At 40.6% G+C, this 24,616-nt stretch overlaps 2 protein-coding genes across 3 annotated transcripts in view; one reads left to right on the plus strand and one right to left on the minus strand.

Moving 5' to 3' along the window:
• The window catches only part of ZCCHC17 (zinc finger CCHC-type containing 17), a 57,871-nt gene extending 53,034 nt beyond the window's left edge, over positions 1-4,837 (minus strand). The window contains exon 1 of one of the 2 annotated variants that reach the window (XM_036255984.1): positions 4,771-4,837. The gene's annotated coding sequence lies outside the window, so the exon portion shown is untranslated. The remainder of the gene's footprint in view (positions 1-4,770) is intronic. The other variant, XM_036255985.1, reaches the window with a different exon arrangement.
• A 234-nt stretch (positions 4,838-5,071) lies between these two features.
• The window catches only part of SNRNP40 (small nuclear ribonucleoprotein U5 subunit 40), a 29,936-nt gene continuing 10,391 nt past the window's right edge, over positions 5,072-24,616 (plus strand). Inside the window, exons 1-6 of the mRNA XM_036256143.1 lie at positions 5,072-5,232; positions 7,633-7,762; positions 9,080-9,173; positions 10,776-10,941; positions 18,204-18,326; positions 23,070-23,190. Of these exons, the coding sequence (XP_036112036.1) occupies positions 5,089-5,232; positions 7,633-7,762; positions 9,080-9,173; positions 10,776-10,941; positions 18,204-18,326; positions 23,070-23,190 (778 nt within the window). The 5' untranslated portion in view covers positions 5,072-5,088. The remainder of the gene's footprint in view (positions 5,233-7,632; positions 7,763-9,079; positions 9,174-10,775; positions 10,942-18,203; positions 18,327-23,069; positions 23,191-24,616) is intronic.

The raw sequence follows: 24,616 nt of genomic DNA on the forward strand, positions 1-24,616 counted from the left end.
TGCCTGGTATACAGTAGGTACCCAAAGTTTTGTTTAATGAGTGAACAGAGCCTTACTATGTGCCAAACCAAGGTGGAGAAAGAAGAAAGAAAGCATTCTGGTTTAAAATATGCAGAAGAATATGCTGGACAGATCAGATGGGAAACTTTCAAATGCCAAACTAGTGGTCCAACCTTCCTCCTTCCCACCCAATTTCTAGGCTATCTTAGAGGGATGTTCTTTTTGAATTCTAGTCATGGATCTGTTAAGAAAATTGTAAAAAGCAGGAAAGAAATAAAAACAGTAAAAAACAAAGCAAAACACAAAAAGTGGACTCATAAAATATGAAAGTTGAAAGAAATTGTGGGTATCATTCACTCTGTTACTCGTATTTAACTGAAAACAAACTAACATAGATCAAGTGACTTGATAAAGGCTGCTCATAATTAGCCATGCTGGTATCAGACCCCAAGACCAGTACCTTCTCTACTACCCCACACCGTTCTTTCAGTCAATAATCCTGAAGGTCCCTTCCAAGTCCTCTAATAATAACTGCTAATATTTGAGTACTTCCTCTTTGCCATGTATTAATTAACCTAAAAGCCTTACTTGTTTTAACTAATTTAATTCCCTTTTTGACCACCCAATGAGATAGGCAATTTTCATTACCATTTTACAGATGAAGAAACTAAGATACAGAAAGGCTAAGTAACTTGCTCAAAATCACAAAACTATGAATGATGCAGATGAGATTCAAATTCTATTTACAAACATTTTTTTCTTCCCTCTTCAGATTATGAAATTCTTCTGAGCATGCTCTATCTTGTACATCAGCATATTCTTTAAATTTCCAGTGCCTAGCAGTGTTAAGCACATATAAATTTATATCTACTCAAATATGGAAGTATTGAATTTTACCCTATTTTTAAAATTTTTTTTATTTATTAATATGTTTTTATTGATTTTTTAGAGAGAGAGAGAAATAGAAACATCGATGTGAGAGAGAAGTATCAATCGGCTGCTTCCTACACACCCACCACTGGGGATGGAGCCCTCAACCTGGGCATGTGCCCTGATGGGGAATCGAACCAGGACCTCTCACTCCATGGGAGTGATGCTCAATCCGCTGAGCCACAACAGCCGAGCAATTTTTTAATTGATTTTAGAGAGAGGAAGAGAGAGTGAGACAGAGAGAGAAACACTGATTTGTTGTTCCATTCATTCACGCATTCATTGGTTGATTCTTGCATGTGCCCTGACAGAGGATCAAATCCACAACCCAGGCACCTCGGGACATTACTCCAACCAACCAAGCTACCTAGCCAGGGCCCCATTTTAAATTGTTAGTTTAAATTAATCAATTCAGCCCTGGCTGTTTTGCTCAGTGGTTAGAGCATTGGCCTGAGGTCCAGAGAGGCCTGGGTTCAGTTCCCGCTAAGGGCATGTACCTCGGTTGCGGTTTGTCCCCAGCCCTGGTTGGGTCCTGCAGGTGGCAAGCACTCAATGTGTCCCTTTCACATCGATGTTTCTCTCTCTCTCTCCCTCCCACTGTATCGGAACAAAAAATGAAAAAATGTCCTCGGGTGAGGACAAAAAATTTAATTAATTAATTAATCCATTTAACACATTTTACTGTTTGTTTCTATGTCAGGCCCTGTGCTAGCACTTCATAAACCTCCTTTCAACCCTTAAAACAAGTCTACAAAGTAGGTATCCCTGGCATTACAGGAAAGAAGTTACTTGTCCAAAACTCATAGCTAGAAAGAGACAAACGTTAGGCCATTCCAAGAGCCATATACACTCACCACTAAACCATCCTTTTTATCACAGTCCCTATCCTCAAAGACTTCCTAGTCTGGTAGGGATAACGGTGACCAATTACAACACAGTATGATCAGAGCTAAAAGAGTGACTAGGTTCAAAATACTAGGAAAACAAAAAAAGAGAAGGGCCAGGGGGAAGCAGGGAAGTTTAAAAGGTGACAACTTTTTATTAAGAATAAATGGATGTTATCCTCTAGCAGAGAATACTGTTCTTTGACCTCATTAGAACACTGATCTATTGTCTCTTTTCTTCCAGTCTATCAGCCCTCTCCTTTTTCTTCACTTTCCTCCCTATCCAGCTTGGATTCCACAGTCCATCAAACACTGTGACCTCCCTTTAATTCTGTCTCTATAGTTCGCCTATATGGCAAAATACTTAAGCTGGTGGAGTACAGGTGCAGACATCAGAACCCATTCTAGCTAGGTAAAGCAGAAAGGGACTTATTGTTAGGTATTACGTGGCTTACAAAATCACTGAAAGGGCTATAAAAGCAGGCTCTGGTAGAATTTCTAGGAACAACTCCTAATCCACAAAATGAGTCTTTCACAATCAAAAAAGTCATGGCTATCATTGCAGAAAGTCACTAAACCAGAAAGCTGCTGACTGAAGAAAACTCACTGCCTCTGCTATGATATCTGCCATCAAAACTGGATGCCTCTCACCCTCCTCCCCACACTTAACTCAGTTCCACATTCAATTCCCATTTTAGGTGCAAAGGAGTCCCAGAGATCGTTTTCAGTGTCCTAGAATTGTCAGTAAGAGAAGGTACATTAGAGATGGGAATTGTGTTAAGCAAACCAAATTCAGTCCTTGCCATACATGGGTATGTTCTTCATGACTGCACATAATAGCCTGATATTGCTAGGAAAAAATTATGATCTCCAACTTAATTCGGCAATGTCTACATTTCTCTGGTGAACTCATTCTTGCATATTCTACAATGATATCCAAATCTTCTGCAATCTTCTCCAATCTCTGACCTCCTATCACTCTAAGTATATATGATTCCATCTCCTAGTTTACAGAGAAAATAAAAGCCATGAGAAAAGAACTCATTTTACCAATATCAAACATACAAACAACCTATATGTATTGCCTTCATTTCCTCCTTCCTTTCTGTTAACAGAGAAACTGTCCATTTTCCTAAGGTTTCTCCTTCTAACCAGACTTTGGATCCCATCCATTCCCATGTTCTCAGAACGCTACCAATGACCCAATTTCTCTCTTGTGTATTCAATTTCTTCATCACCTTCTCAACTGGATCCTGGTGACCCCCCCATCTCCATTAGCTTCCACATCCTCTCCTCTCCTTTACAATCATATGTATGGAAAATACTCTCTAGATTCACTGCCTCCATTTCCTTGCCTAAACCTTTGCCTTATTTCTGGCTTCTGGCCCCATCGCACCAACAAAATAATTCTTGCTAAGGATACCATGAGCTCCATGATGATAAAGTCAAAACATTTTTTCAACACGCATGTTATTTAAATGCCAGGAGTTTCTGACACAGTCCGCTTCCTGGCTTCTGAGACAGCATTCCTCTGATCCTGTTCTCTAGCTCTTTCTTCTCTCTCCTTTAGGATCATGCTCCTGTTCTTGGCCATTAAACGCTGGAACTATCAAGGTTCTGACTAAGGTGATCTTATTCACACCTATGGCTCAATTACCACCAAACACAAATTACTCTCAGATTTATATTTCCAACAAAAATCTCTTTTCTGCGTTCCAAAGCCATAGTTCCAACTGCCTCCTGGATGTCAAGAGTGACCTCTTCCTTCCCCTGCCCAAAAGAGAACTATCCATTTGCCATAAGCCCGAAACCTAGGAGCTACTGAAGTCCTCTCTTGTCACTACCTGAATCCAATCCATCTCCAAGTCCTACTGATTTTACCTCCAATCTCTCTCTCTCCAGAATCTGTCCAACTCTCTGCAGTTTCGCCAGTACCTCAGTCCTCACTGTCAACAGCTCTGGCCTAAGTGCATCGGTCTCTCCTCCTTCTACTCACACTACTGAGCCTCGGAGTGATCAAGCCCTCTCCTCACCACACCACTCACTACCCACAAAAATAAACCAACAACAAAACCGCATCAATCTTCCAGTAAAAGCTACAACGTCCTGCAAGGTCTGACTTCTACCCGCCTCCAGCTTCATCTTGTACCCCACTCCCCCCCCCCCCCATCTCCCCTCATTCCCCTCGTACTGCTCACACTGGCCTCCGCTCTTCGGTCATTTTCCTCCCGTTGTCACAGGGCCTCTGCACACGTTGTTCTACAGGAATAGTCCGCCTTCCTCTCCTCAGTCGCCTAGTTAGAACCCTTCCTGCAGGCATCTACTCCTCCGAGAAGCCTTCCGGCTTATTTCAGGCACTCATAACATCAGGTGCCTCTCCCAGGTCGTCCTTATTTCACATTTTTTTAGGGAGATGCTTTAACATTTGTTTCCCGCACCATACTCAAACCCCGGAGGTCAGGGACCATGTCTGGTTCACAATGTATCTTCCATGCTTTGCACAATAAATATTAGTTGGACCATTAAGGAGAAGCCTAATTCTCAGGTTCGAGTCCAAATTTCTCAACAAGCCTGTGCTCTGGAAACGCAGGAGTCGGACATCTCCTTCACCTCGGTCTCACAGGGGCACCGAGCAGGACCTAGTAGAAGGCTGGCAGAAACAAGTCGGCCTCCTCGGACAGGACCCTAGTGGAGGCTGGGAGACAGGCCTTTTACCCTGGACGCGGTAGGCGCTCGCTGAAGTCAGCGGTCGAGGGCCCTAGGCAGCCGCAGAGACCCCAAAGCTCTGCTCCAGCCCAGAAACGGTACGCGGGCTACCACATACCCGAGCTGGGAACCTGGGCCCGCCTCTGCCCCTGGCCATCAAAACTTCAGCCAAGAGGGCCAGGCTCACACCACACAACCGAGGCACCGCCTCCACATTCCGCAGCCGCCCGCCCCCGACCTCCGTACTTACTCGACAGCAGCTCTAGGTCTCGGCGCCGCAGCATTGCGCGACACGCCAAAACCCAGTCAGCGCGCTCCCACCCACAAGACACAGCGTGTGCGGGCGGGACTCCAGCGCCATCCACCAATCCTGGAATCCTATCCTCGTGCCATCAGAAAGCGGTGACCAATAACAGGAGAGCATCCAAGGAGGCGCCGGGGAGTACTGGAAGCCGATTGGTTTCTCCGAGCCGGATGTTCTAGGGGAAGGACTAAGTCGGAGCCAATGGTTCGGTGACCGAGGGCGTCGGAGCGGGCCGTGGCGGCGCTGAGGAGAGCGGCTACCGCCATGATAGAACAGCAGAAGCGTAAGGGTCCAGAGTTGCCACTGGTTCCAGTCAAGAGGCAGCGGCATGAGTTGCTGTTGGGAGCGGCGGGGTCGGGCCCCGGAGCCGGACAGCAGCAGGCGGCGCCGGGAGCTTTGCTGCAAGCGGTGAGTGAAGGAGCAAGCGGCCTCCGGCCTCCACCTCGTCTTCCTCTCTCCTGTGAGCGCTGCACCGGCCGATCCTGCCCAGGCCCTTTCCGCGCGCTGCGCGGCGGAACGGGAATCTGGGCCTGGGTGAAGGCAGACAAACACTGTAAAAGCGGCCGACACCCTGCGGATACTTCACACGCTTCCCTGTTTGACGCCTGTTTTCAGGGTCTGGACCCCCTGTGATGTGGCGTTAGAATGAAAAGTTAAGGACCTTGAGCTCAAAATCAAGACCCAGGTTTCCGCACCCTAAATCTTCCAGGGATTCGGCATAGAATAAACATTCAGAAAAGTTTTAAGAGTGGCTGGATGGATGATGAATGAATGAATGAGGGAAGGAAGGAAATGAATGACACTGGCTGGCTTGGGACTCTGGGCGAGTTGCTTTTCCCTTTATTACTCTGCACCGTGAACAACGACCGAAAAATAGTTAACATTCATTGAGCCTGTGTACTCAAAGAAAACTCCATTGATTTTGGTAACAGCCTAAGAATTAGGAACTATTATTCCATTTTGTAGATGGGAGAACGAACTCTTATCTAGTAGTGATAGAAACAGATTTTAAACACAGAACCTAGGTTTCTTTACTATATTTCTTGTAAGAGAGAGGTGGTGATCACACCTCTCCTTCTGTTAGGCTCAGATGAAGAAATACTGTCCTCTCAACTCCTCCAGCAGCAGGTCAGCAAATCCGGCTGGCACGGCTTTCAGTGTATTACAGTTGCCACCACTTCCACCACCTCCATCACTAGCTCCTGACCTAAGCTATTACTGTCTCACCTGGCGTTGTTGAAGGCGGGTCCTAACTGGGATTCCTGTGTCTGCTCCTGTGCGGCCAGTCTGTGCTCAGTCCCGCAGCCAGAGGAATGCGTCCAAACGTCAGTACTCTGCGGCACTTGGTGGCCTTCCACTTCACTCACTGTAAAATCAAAGTCCTTACAACCTTTTGCCCTTTTTGCCTTTGTCTCTCTGATCGACCAATTTTCCATTGCTCAGGCTTGCTCCAGTCACACTGGTTTCCGTGCCCCTGCACCTTTGCATTTGCTGCTGCCTCTACTCGAATACTCTTCCACATGTTTATCTGGTTTACACACTCAGGTCCTCCAAATCTTTGCTCAAATATCACTTTTTAGTGAAGACTTTCCAGATTCCCTTTCTTTTTTTAATTATTTTTTTTAATCCTCACCCAAGGATATTTTTCCGTTGATTGCTTTTTTAAGTTGCGGGGGGGGAGTGGCTGAGGGAGACAGAAACATCTATGTGATAGAGACACATCGAGGTACTTGCCCTTGACTGAGAATCGAACCCACGACTCTTCGGTCCGAGGGCCAGTGCTCTAACCACTGAGCCAAACCAGCCAGGGCCTGATCCTCTCTCTCTTTAAATTGCAATATGCCATACTCACTAACCTACATTGCTGCTTTGGTTTTCTTCAGAGCACATACCACCATCTATATGTTTTACTTGTTTTCACTGACTCCCTGCTTCCCACTAGAACGCAAACTCCATTTATTTTCCCAGTGCCTGACACATAGTATTTTGTAAATAAATGAATAAACTGGAAACTACTGAAGAGATTGGGGGATTATTGATAATGTACTTTTTCATCTATCTGACAAGTAAGAATATCAGCCCAGGTTCTGGCTTATTGCCCAAGCCTAGACTTAATGCCAAGACCATAATCAAAAGGACTTTCCCCAATCTGTACTGTGCAGGGTTGTTGGGAAGCTCCATTCATTCATTCATTCATTCATTCATTCAATGAGCTAGAGATTGGGAAGATAGTGTTAAATGACACAGGCAGTATCCCTGCATTCACAGAGCTTCTTTTCTAGTGGGGAAAAAGACAAAATATGTAAACAAATACATAAGGAGGGTAATTTCAGGTAATAAGTGCTGTGAGGGGATACAGTAGGGTTAGTGGAATACATAGAGGAGGTTGGGTGCTGCTTGAGTTTGAATGATCAAGAAAAGACTTCCTGAACAGGAAACATTTGAAAGGAGACAAACAGGAAAATCTAGGGGAAGGGGATTCCTGTCAGGGACAACAAGTATAAAGATCCTGAGGCAGAAATGAGTTTAACATGTTTGAGCAATTAAAAGTTGGCTATGGGACGGGAGCAAAGTGAGGAGGAAGAGGAGGAAAGTTAATGTAACAGGTAGACACTGGAAACTTCAGCAAGAGAGGATCAAATTGGAGGCATAAGTTATGTGATAAGAGTTGCAATTCTCTATATCAGGAGAAATCCACCCAGTCATTGTTTCCCTTGTCTTTTCCCTGCACCTTCCCCCCACTCCTCAATTTTTTAGCTTCCTTTGCTGGTATACAATAACTATCCTGAATGTCTCTTTTTTGTTTAGGGGCCTCCAAGGTGTTCCTCCCTGCAAGCCCCAATCATGCTTCTCTCAGGACATGAAGGGGAAGTATACTGTTGCAAGTTTCACCCTAATGGATCCACCTTAGCATCTGCAGGATTTGACCGTCTTATATGTAAGGCATACTTTTTGAATGTGGAGTAAATCTCTCTCTGCCAAATAGTGATTCTTTTTTAAAGCCTTTGGTGCCACAGAAGATACCAGTCTGCGTTGGTCATATAACAAACTACATGGCTAACATGTTAAAATAGGGTCATGAAAATGCTGAATAATCTTGGTTATAGAACTCAGGGTCCCTGTGGTAAACACAGAAAGAATTGTGTTATTAGTTGGAAAGTGAGTTGCTCTAGTTTGAGAATATCTTCCTCATGGAGGTGAATCTTGAGCTGATTTAGCAAGGTAAGAATTCTAGGCTTAAAGGGTTAATGGGAGTGATGATGAGAAAGATAACTTTTCTTTTCCCCAAAGGTGAGAGGCCCTCCTCTTGGTTCACTCCCAGAATCTTAGCATATGGGAAGGAAGTGGGGGAATCTTAAAGTGGCAACTCACTTGGATAATCTACCTGTACCTCATTAGGACCTGCTACCAGATTCTCAGCTACTAGTCAGGAACACCCATTTTTGAGAAATAAGTAGAAAAAAAATCACTTTGAGGAAGTCATGAGAAAAAGCAAGAAAGAAGGTAACAGAAGCCTCTGACTATTTTTTCTGACATCATTTGTCACATTGTGAGATGAAATAAGTCCTTCGGCTCTTTGCTTATAACTCTGTACCTCAGGGTGGATGATAACTGTCTGTTTTGATTTCAGTGGTTGAGTTCTATTACATTTTCTGGTGGCCAAACATCTGGAAGGGTTAATTAAGCATCTTTGCAGAACATCCATAACTACTATATATATGTACCTTATTATATAGAGAGGTGCTCCTTAGTAATTCTCGTTAAACTTGACTCTTTTGTAGAGCAAGCTCCCTGAGGATAGCAACTGTGTCTATTCATTTACTTTGTTTTACCCTCACACCTAGCATGTTAGAGGTACTTACTGCATGTGGATTGAGTAAATGTAATATCAAGTCATTGCCATATGGCCTTCAAATTATTTGCACCTTCTTAGGTTTTCCATGAGTGCCGCCATTTTGTAGTCTACTTATATTAATAGGAGACGAACAGTGAGTGTCAGCTTTTTAAATGTTAAAGGAAAATAAATTTAAGGTTTAAAACGTCATATCCATTAATTTTTTTACCTTATATAATGTAAAAATATTGTATTATTTTTGTTACAGTGTCAGGAAAATTGGTCTAGTTGGTAAAATCAATAGTGTTCCAAGGGAGTATCTGAAATGATACTTGGTAAATTCCTAAGTATCCTTTCCATGGTCAGTAATAAATTTGCTTTTGCCTAGCAATGCTCACAAAACCCCTGTCTCCCTAACAGTGTTGTGGAATGTCTATGGTGACTGTGATAACTATGCAACGTTGAAGGGACACAGTGGAGCAGTGATGGAACTGCATTATAACACAGATGGCAGGTGAGTATTCTGCATAGTGGAATGACAGCTGCTTCTTATACTAATTCTTCTTGGCATTCTTTCACATTTTATCCTTGAGTTTTCTCTCTCGGGAGACCATGCTGTCAAAACTGCTGCATTTGGGCAATTGCTTTATTCTATCACTGTCACTCCAAGTAAGGAGTTTATTGTTCCAGGTAGGCATTTATAATTACATCATCTCTATCATCTAACATATCAACATCTCAAACAAATTTGTTTTCTTTCTTAAGTCATGAAATAAAACAATTTTGCCCAGCTCATATGGCTCAGTTGGTTGAGCATCGTCCCATGCAGTAAGAGGTTTCTAGTTCAGTCCCTAGTCAGGGTACATGCCTGAGTTGCGGGCTCAATCCCCAGTAGGGCGTGTGCAGGAGTCAGCCAATTGTTTCTCTCATCGATGTTTCTATTTCCTTCTCCCTTACTCTCTCTCTGAAAATTTTAAAAAAAAAAATTTTTTTTTTTTTGGTACATGCCCATAGCGGGAACCGAACCCAGGACTCTCTGGTCTGCGGACCGACAGTCCAACCGCTGAGCCAAACTTATTTTAAAATAAGTTTTATATGTAGAAATTAGCTGTTTTTATTACTAAAGTAATAAAATATTATTTTGAGAAACCCAAAAAAAAAACAGAACAATGAGAAAATAGCCCATATTCCTACCAGTCCAAAGAGAATCACTGTTAATACTATGATACATTTTTCTCAAGCCTTTTTTCTGCTCAAAACTGGTTTTTATTTATGTTAGAGCTATGTTTACGATCTTGTCTGCTGCTTTTTTCTCTTAACATTATTCACCTAACATACCTGTTTGTTATAACATATGATTTATCATAAACATTTTAATGGTTGCATAATTTTAGAATAACTGTAGATAATATAGAAACGTGTTTATAAAAGGTAATTAATCTCATTAGGTATTTCAGTAAATATTCATTGTTTTACACCTCTGACCTCTAATACCTTAGGATTTTCTAATCAACTGGTACATAGCCTTGTATACATTTTCCTATTAATACTTGAATATACAAAATCTTACAATTATAACGTAAGAATTATCCTCAGAGCCCTGGCCGGTTTGGCTCAGCGGTTGAGCATCGGCCTGCAGACCAGAGTCCCAGGTTTGGTTCCCGCTAGGGGCACGTACCACCAAAAAAAAAAAAGAATTATCCTCAGAGACAAAATAAAAACTTCAATTTTTTAGGGAAAGGGAGTTGCTGAGCCATTGGGTTAGGAATACCTAGTCTCTGTTACTTCCGTAGCAAGGAGTGATTAAACATTTCCAAGTGGGAGGATGTCTATCACAAAGGAAGAAAAGATTGAGAAAACTGCTTATTAAATGTATACTACATCATGGGGACTAGTAGAAGGAATTTTTTTTTTAACCAGGGTAGGCCTTATAACTGGGATTCAAAGCACCAGTAAAATTTTGGTAGGTAGGGCAAGGCAGCCATTCCATCACCATGTGTCAGACTGTCAGGACAACATGTCAGTGATCTTAAGTTTGGCACATTTTGGTAAGTGGGAAAGACAGTTTGTTGGTGTTTATATTCACTTATTTTTTGTTCTTCCTCTTACCTTCTAGTATGCTCTTCTCAGCATCCACTGATAAAACTGTGGCAGTGTGGGATAGTGAAACAGGCGAGAGGGTTAAAAGGCTGAAGGGACATACTTCCTTTGTGAATTCCTGTTATCCAGCCAGGAGGGGCCCCCAGCTTGTCTGCACCGGCAGTGATGATGGTACAGTTAAGGTGGGTGTTGTTGTCTCTCTGAGTGTTGCAATTTCTGAGGTGACATAATGTGAACCTTATGTTGCCTTACTCTCTGTGCTGTTCTCTCCTTGCCACAAAGTGTCATTTTCCAAACAGGCACTTTAAATATCTTACAGAATAATATTAGAACCAAATCAAACCATTGTGACTTGGAATAAAATGGACTACCTAAATTGGATTTTTGTCTTAGCTGTTTATTTAATTGTATGATCTTAGGCAGTTCAGTTTTCTTATCCTCAGTTTCTCAATTTTTATAATGGTGACAGTAGTATACATGTCTTAAAGGCTACTGTGAAATTAGCATATAAAAAGGTCAGTACATGGCTTAGTAAGACAGGATGGAATCTTAAAGGTCATTTAGTCCAGTGATTTCCAGCCTGTGTGCATATCAGAACCATCCAAAGAACCTGTCCAAAAAATATCAGATTCTGGTTCAGTAGGTATGAAATGAGATTTTTTTTTTATTAAGATTTTATTTACTTATTTTTTTTATCCTCACCCGAGGACATTTTTCCACTTTTTTATTCAGATAGAGCGGGAGGGAGAGAGAGAGAGAAACATTGACGTGAAAGGGACACATCGAGTGGCTGCCACCTGCGCGACCCAACCAGGGCCGTGGACCAACTGCAACCGAAGTACATGCCCTTAGCGGGAACCGGACCCGGGCCTCTCTGGACTGTAGGCCGACGCTCCAGCTGCTGAGCCAAACCGGCCAGGGCAGTATTTTATTTTTAGAGCAGTCTTAGGTTCACAGCAAAATTGAGGGGATGGTATAGAGATTTCCAGTATGTCCACTATCCCACATATGCATAGTTTCCTTCACCACAGTGCCACATTTGTTATGATTGATGAACCTGCGTTGACACAGCATAATTACCCAAAGTCCATAGTTTACATTAGGGTTCACTTTTAGTGTTGTGCACTTTAATGGGTTTGGACAAATGTATAATGACATGTATTCATCACTATGGTATTTATACAGAGTGTTTTCACTGCCCTAAAAATCTCTGTACTCTGCCCGTTCGACCCTTCCAAACCCTGGTAACCACTGATCATTTTACTATCTCCATAATTTTGCCTTTTCCAGAATGTCGTATAGTTAGAATCATACAGTGGGTAACTTTTTCAGATAGACTTATTTCTCAGTAATATGCATTTAAGATTCCTCGATGTCTTTTCATGGCTCGATAACTAATGTCTTTTTAGCACTGAATAATATTCCATTATTTATATATTCACCTACTGTGAGTTGCTTCCAAGAGTTGGCAATTATGAATAAAGCTGCTATAAACATTCATGTGCAGGTTGTGTGGACCTCCATTTTCAGCTCATGAGGGTAAATGTCAAGGAGTGCAATTGCTGGAATGCATGATATGAGTATGTGTAGCCCTGGCCGGGGTGGCTCAGTTTTTTGGAATGTCATCCCATACACCGAAATGTCACAAGTTCAATTCCTGGTCAAACCCTCAGTCAGGGTGCGTGCTAGAGGCAACCAGTCTATGTTTCACTCTCACATTGATGTTTCTCTCTCTTTCTCCCTTTCCCCCCTCTCTCTAAAATCAATAAAAGCATGTTGAGTGAGGATTAAAAAAGAGAGAGAGAATATGTTTAGTATGGGGTAGGCCAGAGTGGCCCAGAGTAGCATGTCAGAGCCCAAGTGAGGTGAGGAGAGCATCCACACAACACAGGGTTGGTACCCCAGTGTGGGGAATTGGAGAGTGAGAAAGGGGACACTGTCTAGCATGGAGAGACAGTGCCCTAGTGGAGGAGACAGTGGGGGTGTCAGAGCCTGAGCTGAGGGTGCACACACAGGGTGGGAACAGTTCAGGTAGGGAGTCTGAGGCTGAGCAGGATGAAGATGGCATCCCCAGGGGAAAGGCAGCCTGGAGAGTGGTATTCGAGCCCAAGCAGAGTAAAGAGGGTGTTTGTTCACACAGAGGGATGACCCAAATTTGGTGAGAAGGGGGTCCACATAGTGTCAGCTGAGAATGGGAATCACAATTCAAACAGGATAAAAGACATCTATGCAGGAGAAGGGTGGAAGAGGATATGGGTGGTTAGTTACATATAGGAAGCTTGGTCAAATGAGTAAATATAATAAGTATAATGGGAGACATATTTCTCACTGTCAGAAAAAGGAGTTACCAATACTGAAGAGAGAAAACTAAAATGCATCCTATGTTGTTGGTGTCAAATTAGAAGTTTCCATATAAATTCATGACATTCACTATATAAACAGATAGGTATAGAAAAAAAATAGATACAGATGTGTTTGTGTATACCTCTGTGTACATACATATATTTTCTGTCCACTGAGAGGGTTTAGGCATAATAACACCCCAACAGCAATGAGCACATCTACTGCCCAGGTCTTGACCTTTAGATACCATTTTCCACTAAAAGGAACCAGGGCTCCTTATTTCAGGACTGGGCAGGGAAAGTACTAAATGAGCCTAGAACATCTTATGCAAGAAAACTTGTCAAATAACGTATTAATCAAATGATTAAATTGAACTTTATTAGTAATGGGACAAATCAAAATTGTGAGTCACTCAGTATACCCTGTTGAAAATGCAGCATCACTTCATTGATATTCCTGCCAAAGATGCATAACTTGAATCTAACCATGAGTAAATATCAGATAAACCCAAAGTGAAGGACATTCTATAAAGTAACTGCCTATAATTTTGATAAGTGTCAAGATCATGAAACTCAAGGTCTGAAATACACTTGTAGGCTGACAGAGACATGACAGCTAAATTCAACACGAGTTTGAACTGAATTTTTTTGCAATAAAAGACATTGTTCGGACAAGTGGTGAAACTTGAATGAGATCTAAGGATCAGGTGGTATTAGTCATGTATCTGTTAATTTCTGAATTCTGATGGTTGTATTGAGGTTATGTAGGAAAACATCTTTGTAGGACAAACACTAAAGTATTTAGGAGTGATGGGGCATTATGTCAGCAACTCTCAAATGATTTAGGCAAAAAAAAAGTTCTGCCCTGGCCAGTTTAGCTCAGCGGTTAGAGCGTTGGCCTGCAGACCCGGGAGTCCCATGTTTGGTTCCTCTGAGGGCATGTACCTCGGTTGCAGTTTGTCCCCACCCTGGTTGGGGTCGCCTGGGTGGCAGCCACTCAATGTGTCTCTCTCATCAATATTTCTCTCTCTCTCTTCCTCCCTCTCCCTCCCACTCTATCTGAAGATAAATGCAAAAATGTCCTCAGGTTAGGATAAAAAAAAAGAAAGAAAAAAAGTTCTATTTTTGCAGCTTTGTTTGTAAATTGGTGAATATTTCAAAATAAAATAATTTTTGTTAAATGATGATTATCTGGAGCTAACATTCTAAAATATTTGAATCAGACTTTACCGTGGTTTTTCAATAAAGATTGATTTGACCTGAGTAGAGAATATCTAAGACAAAGATTACAGTAAGTCTGGTAAGATATGTGGGGACAGATTATCAAGGCCTTGATTTCTAAACTAAGAGATTTGTACTTTATTCTCTAGCCAGAGGGGTTGACAGGCAGGGGCTGGCTATCAGGTCTCTGGAAGAGGAATGAGGCACTCTTTTTGGACCATTGATCTGCCTAAACCTAAGCCTTTTTAGCTCATGTTTCCATGAATGAAGTAGAAACTACTGTTCTAATGTTTTTAAGTAAATACAGTATTAATAGAATCGGTATGAAATTCTAGTCCTTTAGCTCTTGGCTTGCTAGGTGTTCTTTAAGTCAGTTTCTTTTTTTAAATTTAGTTTCCTCATCTATAAAAGTTGGCATTCAAGACACAATAATTTTTTTGTCTAAGCACAATAACTTCTAAACATTTTTATCACAATCCCCTTTAAGGAATACCTCTTATAGCATGACCCAGTATATATCCCCCTCAATATGTCTACTCAATGACTAACCCTTTCTAAAATGTGACATTCTCTGATATCTTCTTTTCTATCATTTTTTTTAATTGAGATAAAATTCACATAAAGCTTACCATTTTAACAAGTGTGCAATTCAGTGGCTTTTAGTGCATTTACAATATTTGCAACTATCGCCACAATACAATACTCTAGAACATTTTCACCGCCCCCAAAAAGAAACCCCAAACCTATTAAGCAGTCACTACTTTCCCCTACCTTCTAGCCCCTGGCTACTACTAATCTACCTTCTGCCTCTGTATTGGTCTATTCTAGACTTATCATACAAATAGAATTGTGTAATATGTGGCCTTTTGTATCATTTAGTTTTTTTGGGGGGGGTTATGGCTAAGTAATATTCCATTGTATGAATATACCACACTTAGTTTATTAGTTCATCAGTTGGTAGATAATTGGGTTGTTTCCACTTTTTTAAAAAAATTATGAATACTGCTACAAACACTCATGTATAATACAAGTTTTTGTTTGAATACCTGTTTTCATTTATCTTCGGCATATATCTAGGAGTGGGATTGCTGGGTCATATGGCAATTCCATGTTTAACTTTTTGAGGAGCATCCAAGGTTTTCCATAGCAGACACATCATTTTACATTCTCACCAACAGTGTATGAAGTTTCCAGTTTTTCCGCATCCTCAACACTTGTTATTTTCTGTGTGGAATTATTATTGTTATTGTCACTATCCTAGTGAGTGTGAAATGGTACCCAATTATTGTTTTGATTTGTGTTTCCCAAATGATTTATGATGTTGAGCATCTTTCCATGTGCTTATTGGCTGCTGTTATATCTTCTGAAGAAAAATATTCAAGTCCTTGCTCATTTATTAATTGGGCTCTTTGTATTTTTGTCATTGAGTTATAAGAGTTCTTTATTCTGCATGCTAGACCTTTATCAGATATATGATTTACAAATATTTTCTCCCATTGCCACCACCTCATTTTCATGATACTATCCTTTGATATATAACAGTTCTCTATTTTTATTTTTATTTTTTATTTATTTATTGATATTTTGTTCAGATAGAGTGGGGGGAGGGGGGAGAGAGAGAGAGAAACATCGACATGAAAGGGACACATCGAGTAGTTGCCACCCGCACAACCCAACCAGGGCCAGGGACAAACTGCAACTGAAGTACATGCCCTTAGCGGGAACTGAACCCGGGTCTCTGGGGACCGCAGGCCGACGCTCTAACCGCTGAGCCAAACCGGCCAGGGCAGTTCTCTATTTTTATAAAATCTATTTTACCTATTTTTTTCTTTTGTCACTTGTGCTTTTGATGTCTTATCTAATAATTCATTGCCATATCCACAGTTATAAAGATTTACCCCCCCCCCCCATGTTCTCTTCTAAGAATTTTATAGTTTTAGCTTTTACATTTACAAAGACTACTTGACGTGGTCTTTGATCCACGTCAAGTTAAATAGTACATGTGGTGTGAGGTAAGGGTCTAGCTTCATTCTTTTGCGTGTAGTTATCCCGTTGTTGTTTTATCTTTAAATACTTTTTTTTTTATCCTCACCCGAGGACATTTTTTGATATTTTGTTCAGATAGAGCAGGAGGGAGAGAGAGAGAGAGAAACATCGATGTGAAAGGGACACATCGAGTGGTCGCTACCCACATGACCCAACCAGGGCCAGGGACAAACTGCAACCAAGGTACGTGCCCTTAGTGGGAAACGAACACAGGTCTCTCCAGACCGCAGGCCAACACTCTAACCACTGAGCAAAACCGGCCAGGGCTGTTGTTTTATCTTTAAAAAGACTGTTAATTTCTTTCTTCTGTATGGGCCATACTTTTCTGCTTCTTTTTATGCGTCACAATTTTTTGTTGTTGAAAATCAGACATTTGAGCCCGGCCGGTGTGGCTCAGTGGTTGAGTGTCGACCCATGCACCGAAAGGTCACCGGTTCGATTCCCAGTCAGGGCACATGCCCAAGTTGTGGGCCAAATCCCCAGTGGGGGGAATGCAGGTGGTGACCAATCGATGTTTCTATCTCTCCCTCTCTCTCCCTCTCCCTTTAAAATCAATAAAGAAGAAAAAATCAGACATTTGAATATTATAATATGGTAACCCTCAAAATTGGATTCTCCTCAGGGTTTGTTGTTGCTGCTTGTGTAGCTATTGTTTAGTGAATTTTCTGATATAATTTTGTAAAGTTGTATGTAGCCACTGAAGTTTGTATTTCATTTGCTTAGTGGTTTGCTTATGGTTCAGCAAAAATTTTCTTAATCTCCAGGGGTAAAGAAACTCTCCTAGTCTTTGCAGATTGTGTTGGGGCCTGCCTTCACCTCAGCCAGGCAGTTTACAACTCTGCATTAGCCTTCACTTCCTGCTTGTACAGAGCCTGAAGATGAGATTGTGGGGCCTTCTAGGGTCTTTTCTGAGCCTGTGCCCTGCCATGGACATACAAATGACCTTTTAGAGCCCCAGCAATGTGTCAGAGCTTTTCAAAGCCTTCCTTGTTTTCCAAATTGTCTCATTCCTCCACTTTTCCTCCCCAACTGTTTGGTTGTCTTTTGTTTGCCCCAACTGTTCACCCTTGCTTCAGTTCAGCCATCAGAGGCTAATGCATTTGCTTGTTAATGTTTTGCACAAATACCTCTGCCCTGGGAGAGTTCCAAGTTAGGCAAAATACAGGAAAACTCTTTGAGCTCATCCTTCAGGGAGCCACCAGACAGGTAAAAACTACATTGCCGAGTTAGGGGATAGAGCCAGGGTAAGTTAAAACACTATAAAAACTCTTCTTAAGACTCAAGTGGTTTTCTCCTCATTAAGTGTTTGCTTGGTCGCTATAAACTTCATTAGTTTTTAGAATTCTGATAAAGTTGATTGTGTTAGGTTTTTTGCTAGGTAATTCTCTGCTTTTGTAGAGGGACAGTCTTTTAGCATTCCCTACTCTGCAGTTTTTTGCTGGTGTAACTTTCTCTCTCTATGTGTATAAATTTTTTATGTGAATTGCAGCCTACTAATAAGGTAGGATCTACCTTTTGAACACACTGGTCTAATATCCTTGCTGTGCTAATAAGGACATGTGAACTAAGCAGGTAGAGGATTTCCACTTTAAGGGCATGTTGATTAGCTGTTTATTTAAATTTTAAGAAAGGACTCTGAAAATGTAACCAGTGATTTGTTTCACCAACCTTCAGACATACCATCAAAATTGTGGTCACTTCTCACCATGTTACTAGGACACCCAGAGAAGTTTTTGAATGGTCCCCTGTTAGAAATGTCCTTGGGCTAAGGGGTGTACTATGCAATTACTTCTTGTAGTGCTGTTATTATAGACTCTCCTGTTCTTCTGCTTCAGCTTTGGGACATCCGGAAGAAAGCAGCCATCCAGACTTTTCAAAATACCTATCAGGTGTTAGCTGTGACCTTCAATGACACAAGTGACCAGATTATTTCTGGTGGGATAGACAATGATATCAAGGTATGTTTGGTGTTTATGTTACCTTTTCCTTTCACTGTCTTTACTTAAAGAGGTGGGTCTTTCCAAACTTCTGAGATTGTGGTAGTTTACACTTAATATCAATTTGAAGGAAGATAGTAATTTAGATCTTGTTTTCTTTCTGTCCTATCCTCATTGACTTCCTAAGTCAACCGTTGCTGGTATAAATGCATCTAACACTTACTTACATAGTGCTTACTTTGTGTCCGGCATTGTTCTTAGAGCTTTACATTAATTCCTCTTAATAATTCACAACAACCCTATGAAATATAACTACATTAATGCCATTTTGTAGATAAAGAAACTGAGCCAAGAGAGATACAGCAACTTAACCCAAGGTTATATAGCTAATAGCAGTGGAACCTCCGAGAGTTTGGTTCCAGAGTCATGCTTTTATCTGTGGTAAATCCCCTAGAGATTATTCTGTCTTTAATTCCTACCTCCTTTTCATTCTTTAATTCTGTATCTCGGGATCACTCCACAGCAGTTTGGCTTCTGCCTCCATTGTTTCATTGACACTGTTCTCTTCAAGGTCACCAGTGATCTCTAAACTCAGTTCATCCATCTAGTCCTTTTTTTTAACCTGTTTATGACAACATACTCTCCTACCACTCTGGCTTATCCTTCCCAAATATCTCAGTGAACTGTTCTCTCTGTGCATTCTTTAAATACCCTTGTTCTCCAAGATAATTTCCTAAGTCCTCTTTTCACTGTATATCTTTTCCCTAGAAAACTCTTATCTACTTCCATGGCTTTGTCATCTCTTTGCTGATGATTGTATATTCCCAGACCAGATCTTTCACTTCACACCCCTGTATACAAACAAGCTACTCAGCATCCCCCATTTGGATGTCTCATAAGTACTTCAAAATTAACCATTTCAAAAATTCAACTACCATCCCTTTCCACCATATAACTATATGAAAATGTGGAATTAGAACATGAGAACTCAATTAGATCATTTTAATAGCTAATGCAGTATCTCCCAGAGTGAGGTTTGAGAGCCTATAGCATTAGAATCACTAGAGGGCTTCTTATAAACATGAAAGTAGGTTAGTGTCATTAAGTTAGGATAACATTTGTACTTTTAAAGTTATTACTAGTATTACTGTTAGTATTTAAATTTACATACAGTGAAATTAACTTTTTTTTAGGGTACAGGTCTATGAATGTTAATGCTTGCATAGATTTATGCAACTACCACAAATGGTATAGAATAATTTCCATCATCGCCCAAAATTTTTCACTGTGGTCCCCTCTGTCAAACCCTCTCCTAACCCCTACCAACCATTGATCTGTTCTTTGTCCTACAGTTCCTTTGCTAGAATATCATATACTGTAAATGGAATCATACCATATGTAACCTTTGGTACCAGTCTTAAGCACTTGTTTGACAAATCACTTCACTCTCTCACTACATTCAAAAATGATCCTAAAACAGCCTGGTTTTTATTTGCTTCTTAGTCTCTTAGCTGGCACCACCTGTTCTAAGAAAGGGGGAACAAATAGGGAATGGGAACCCCTTTTAAAATCTGAAGGGAACAAGTTGTGTGTGTATTTGTGAACAATGTTTCTGCCAACCTCTTGGGATTGTCTTTCTGGGTATAGGATTGGAGAATCGGGGAAATGAGTAAAAGAAGACTGTGCCTCTGCTCAGTGGCTTAAAGGTCCAGCTAGCAATTCTTTGGCATTTCTTGTAATCCTGAGCTCTAGAATGGGAGTTTAGTTGATGGTTTTCATTGTTATTGTTGCTTTTAATGTAGTTGGTAAGAGGTTAGAATAGAACCCCATCGATTTCCCAGCCTTTGCTCTCCTCCTTTCAATTATCTGGGCCAGAAGCATTTTTTCTGGAATGCATATCTGACCAACTTATTTCATTACTCTGAACCTAGTGAGGAACATCAAGTCCAAGTCAGACATTCAAGACCTTTCATGACCTGGCTTCTGTCTGCCTAATTTTCGAGCATTGTCTGTTGCCTTTCTTTGCCATACTCCCTACAATACAGCAATTTCTTCATGCTTCTCTGCTTTCACACATATTTTTGCCTAGGAATACCCTTCTACATTGTCTAAGTAAAAAATACCTCTTTATTCTTTCGTACCCCGCCCAAGTGCGTCGTTCTCTGAAACCTTCCATTTCTCACTGCCATTCCTGTGCCACGAGAGAGTTAATCCCTCCGCCTTCTTTGCTGTTGCACCTTGTACAGGTCTCTCACCACTTACTCACATGTCTGTTTTCCCTACTAGGCTGAAAGTTCCTTGAGAGCAGGGATTGTGTCTTTTTTTTTTTTTTTAAATCTATTGCCTTCCACTAATGAGATTCCCAGACGTTCACTGAACAGTTGATTAGGACATTTGCAAAATGCTTTGCTTAAATCAATGCTACTCATTCTTTCTGTGGCAAATCCCAAATACATTTTGGCCCTGCACAAACGCTGTGTGCAATCCCTAAGGGGGAAAGTCTGGAAATAGCACCCAAGTGCTGTGCAGGGTAATGAATTGCATTCTCTCTTAGTTGTTACAAAGATAAAGATTTCAACAGTGCCTTCTGTGAAGAAGAGGAACAACAGTTGAACAAAAATTTGTCAGCCAGCCTTGGCTGGTTTTGCTCAGTGGTTAGAGCATCGACCCGAGGACTAAAGGGTCATGGGTTCAATTCCCGATCAAGGGCACATACCTGGGTTGCAGGTTCGATCCCTGGCCCCAGTTGGGGGTTGTGCAGGAGGCAACCAATCAGTGTCTCTCTCACTTCGATGTTTCTCTACCCCCAACCCACCACCCCATCTAAAAATCAGTGGAAAATATCCTTGGACGAGGATCAAAAATAAGAAGAAAAAATAATTTGTCAGCCATTTCAAGTTTTCCTGATTATTGAGCCAACATACATCTTGACTAAAAAATGATTGTATATTAAGTGTGATAGATTCCACACATGAATGAGCTATTGATAGGGAGGTAAAGTTGTCTGCCTTGTGTATTGCTGTGACATACAACACCAGTTCGTTTCTAGATGAGTAAAGTACCTCACTTAAAGGGACAGCAAAAAATGTTTTTCACTTAGAATAAACTACATGGCAATATTAAATCAAATTTGGAGGAAATTTTGTATAATATCAATGACCTTAACAAAATTGCTATTCTTTTTCTAAAATTCCAGACGATTTCTATTGGCTCTGATATATTTTTCACGTAGTTATAGTCTATGTAAATAAAAATACTGTTTCATATTTTCCATATTTGCTGAATAGCTCACTATATAAACATTTTTACATTTGGTCTTCAAAGAGTTATTTTTAGGAGTTGCTTAATGATAGCTACACATTATTGAGGGCCTTCTGTGTGCCAAGCATATATATGCTAAGCATTCTATTTGCCATCCTCAGAACACCATAAGAAGTAGATAAATGTTATTATTCCCATCTTATGGGCCAGAAACAGGCTCAGAAAGTGTTAGTTGCCAATAACAGAACTTTTTTTAAAATATGTTTTTATTGATTTATTTATTTTTTTTAGAGAGAAGAAGGGAGAGAGAGAGAGAAACATGGATTGGCTGCCTCCTACACACCCTCTACTGGGGATCAAGCCCGCAACCTGGGCATTTGCCCTGACTGGGAATTGAACTGGAACCCCTCAGTCCATGGGGCAATGCTCAATTCACTGAGCCACACAGGCTGGGCAACACATTAACTGTTAAGTACTGTAGCAAAGACCGGATCAGCCTGACCCTAAATTCCTACTCTTTCCACTCTGCTATCCTCCTTCAACCTTGAAGACTCATAGTATTGCAATGTGTTTATGAGTCATAACTTAACAAACCATATATTTTTTTCTGTTTGACATTAGGTTTTTTTCCCAGCTGAAATGTTTCTCTTACCTTTTCTTACCCAGGCTTCATTGAATATGCGTTATATTTTTCTTTTAATAAATATGCTTTTTTATAGTGTGTGTGTGTGTGTAGATACGTAGTATGACATTAAATGAAAATTTTTAAACCTCTGTATCTTTGCATATAACCTTGTTATTTATATACCTTTTACTTGTAATCATAATGCTTTTTTATGACGTTTACTTGTTTTTATATAGTGATAATAGTTTGTTTTTAACTGCTAAGAATCATAGTTTAAGCATTTCAAATGCTACTTAGATTTTTAAGTTCTAATGTATTTTGTTGATTTGAAAGTAACCTCTATAAATTTCATTTTTTTGTTAAACTTTATCTTAATATTTGACATTCATTTGTTTGTATCTAGTCAAATATAGTAACTTTGACTTCTTTTTAGAAAGAGGAGAATTTTTCCTTTTTGATAGAAATCCTGTATTTTGTGATAAAGTAATTCTTTTTTTTTTTTTTTTAATCCTCATTCGAGGACATTTTTCCATTTTTTGTGTTCGGGTAGAGTGAGAGGGAGAGAGAGGAAGAGAGAGAGAGAAACATCGACGTGAAAGGGACACATCGAGTGGCTGCCACCCGCACAACCGACCAGGGCCGGGGACAAACTGCAACCGAGGTACGCGCCCCTTGTGGGAACTGAACCCGGGTCTCTCAGGACCTCAGGCCGACGCTCTAACCGCTGAGCCAAACCGGCCAGGGCTGATAAAGTAATTCTTGATCCGGAGCCAGATTAAGAAGGGATATCAATTTCTCTAAGCTATTGACTCTTTAATAATATTTTATTTCCTTCCTGTTCACAACTTGATTTCTGAGAGCACCTTTTTGGTTTGCAGGTCTGGGACCTGCGCCAAAACAAGCTGACCTACACGATGAGAGGCCATGCAGATTCAGTGACTGGCCTGAGTTTAAGCTCTGAAGGCTCTTATCTCCTGTCCAATGCAATGGACAATACAGGTAACTTTGGAAAGGAAAGTACTTCAAATGCCCAGTCACTGTAGATCCTAAAGAAAGTAGGCATTGGGTGCAAGAAAATGTGTGCTGGGATAAATGAGGGTCCAAGATAAGAGTCGGACGGCTCACAGATTTTCACCAGGGCAATTAGGAAAACATGAAATAGAAAAAGCTTTAGAAGACATGGTCAAGAAGCCAGGATTCTAGTCCCATTTCTGCCATCAACTTTGCACATAACATTTCTCCTCTCTGGGCATCAGTTTCTACGGTGCTTTAAAAGAAAAAGAAAAAAGAGGTCTAGACTTTACTTTTAAGGTCTATTTTAGGTCAGGTATGCTATGGATTCAAGGCAGTTCTCAAACATTTTTCAGAGAGCACCAAATTTGGATGATCGATAGACCTATTGAATCTCATTTGTGCTCTTTCTGCCATTATGTCTTCCTTCCCCCATTCCAGAGCATTGGTGTGACAAGATGTTAAAACATCTCAACATTCTCAGTTTACACAAACACACGCTCTTGTCTTGTCTTTGCTTGTTTTGAGTTGTTGGATGGGAGGATGGGTATAACAGAAAAGGAGAGGGTCTTGTTGGATTATGTGCTTAATATTTTTGGAACTGTCCCTCTGATATACAAGTTCATGTGCTTGTGGGGAGCTGAAGTGTTTTTACTGACATTTTGTAATGAAAACAATGCCTAGCACTCAATGGGTGCTCAATAAATATTTGTTGAATGAGTGAACATTTTTTACTTTCTGACTGTATTATCAGCTCTATAGCAAACTTGTATGCATAGCTTTGCCTTTTTATGCTTCTCTGTCTTGAAGGATTGTTATTTTTTGCACACTCAAAATGACAGCTATAACCACTGCTTGCTGTGGGTATTTATACATATATCCTGATTTTGATGGATTTACTATTGACTGATTCTAGCATTGTTCACAGTAAGGAATAATGAGATTCCCTAAATGGTTATTAAAATAAGAAGAAGGAGAATTTCTTGTTATAGCTATATAATAAAATTACAAATTCTTTGTTTTTGTTTATTGCCTCTAATCTTTTAGAGCCCTTTCACATATATCATCTTATTTGATCCTTAAAGTACCCTTGCTAAACAATGAAAAAGGGGCAAGTGGTATTCTCTTTTTACAGAGGAGACCAAAACACAAAGAACCACTATTTATCTGATACCACCCATATATATAGTAGAGCTAAAATTAGAATCAAAGTTCACTTTCTGATTCTTGGTACAGTGCTCTTTTGATATATATATTTGACCTTGTTCAAGTTTAGACTGTCAGGTGTCCCTCTGAGCAGAATTAGAAAAGGTTAGTCCTGAGTTTGATTTTTATAGATTGAATGTCACAGTAGGCAGTGATAGTTAGATTGTCATATCAAAGCTTTGCTAAATGTGACTCTTTGGGTTGGCAG

Source organism: Molossus molossus, unplaced genomic scaffold (genome assembly GCF_014108415.1).
Source record: "Molossus molossus isolate mMolMol1 unplaced genomic scaffold, mMolMol1.p scaffold_m16_p_12, whole genome shotgun sequence".
NCBI lineage: Eukaryota > Metazoa > Chordata > Mammalia > Chiroptera > Molossidae > Molossus > Molossus molossus.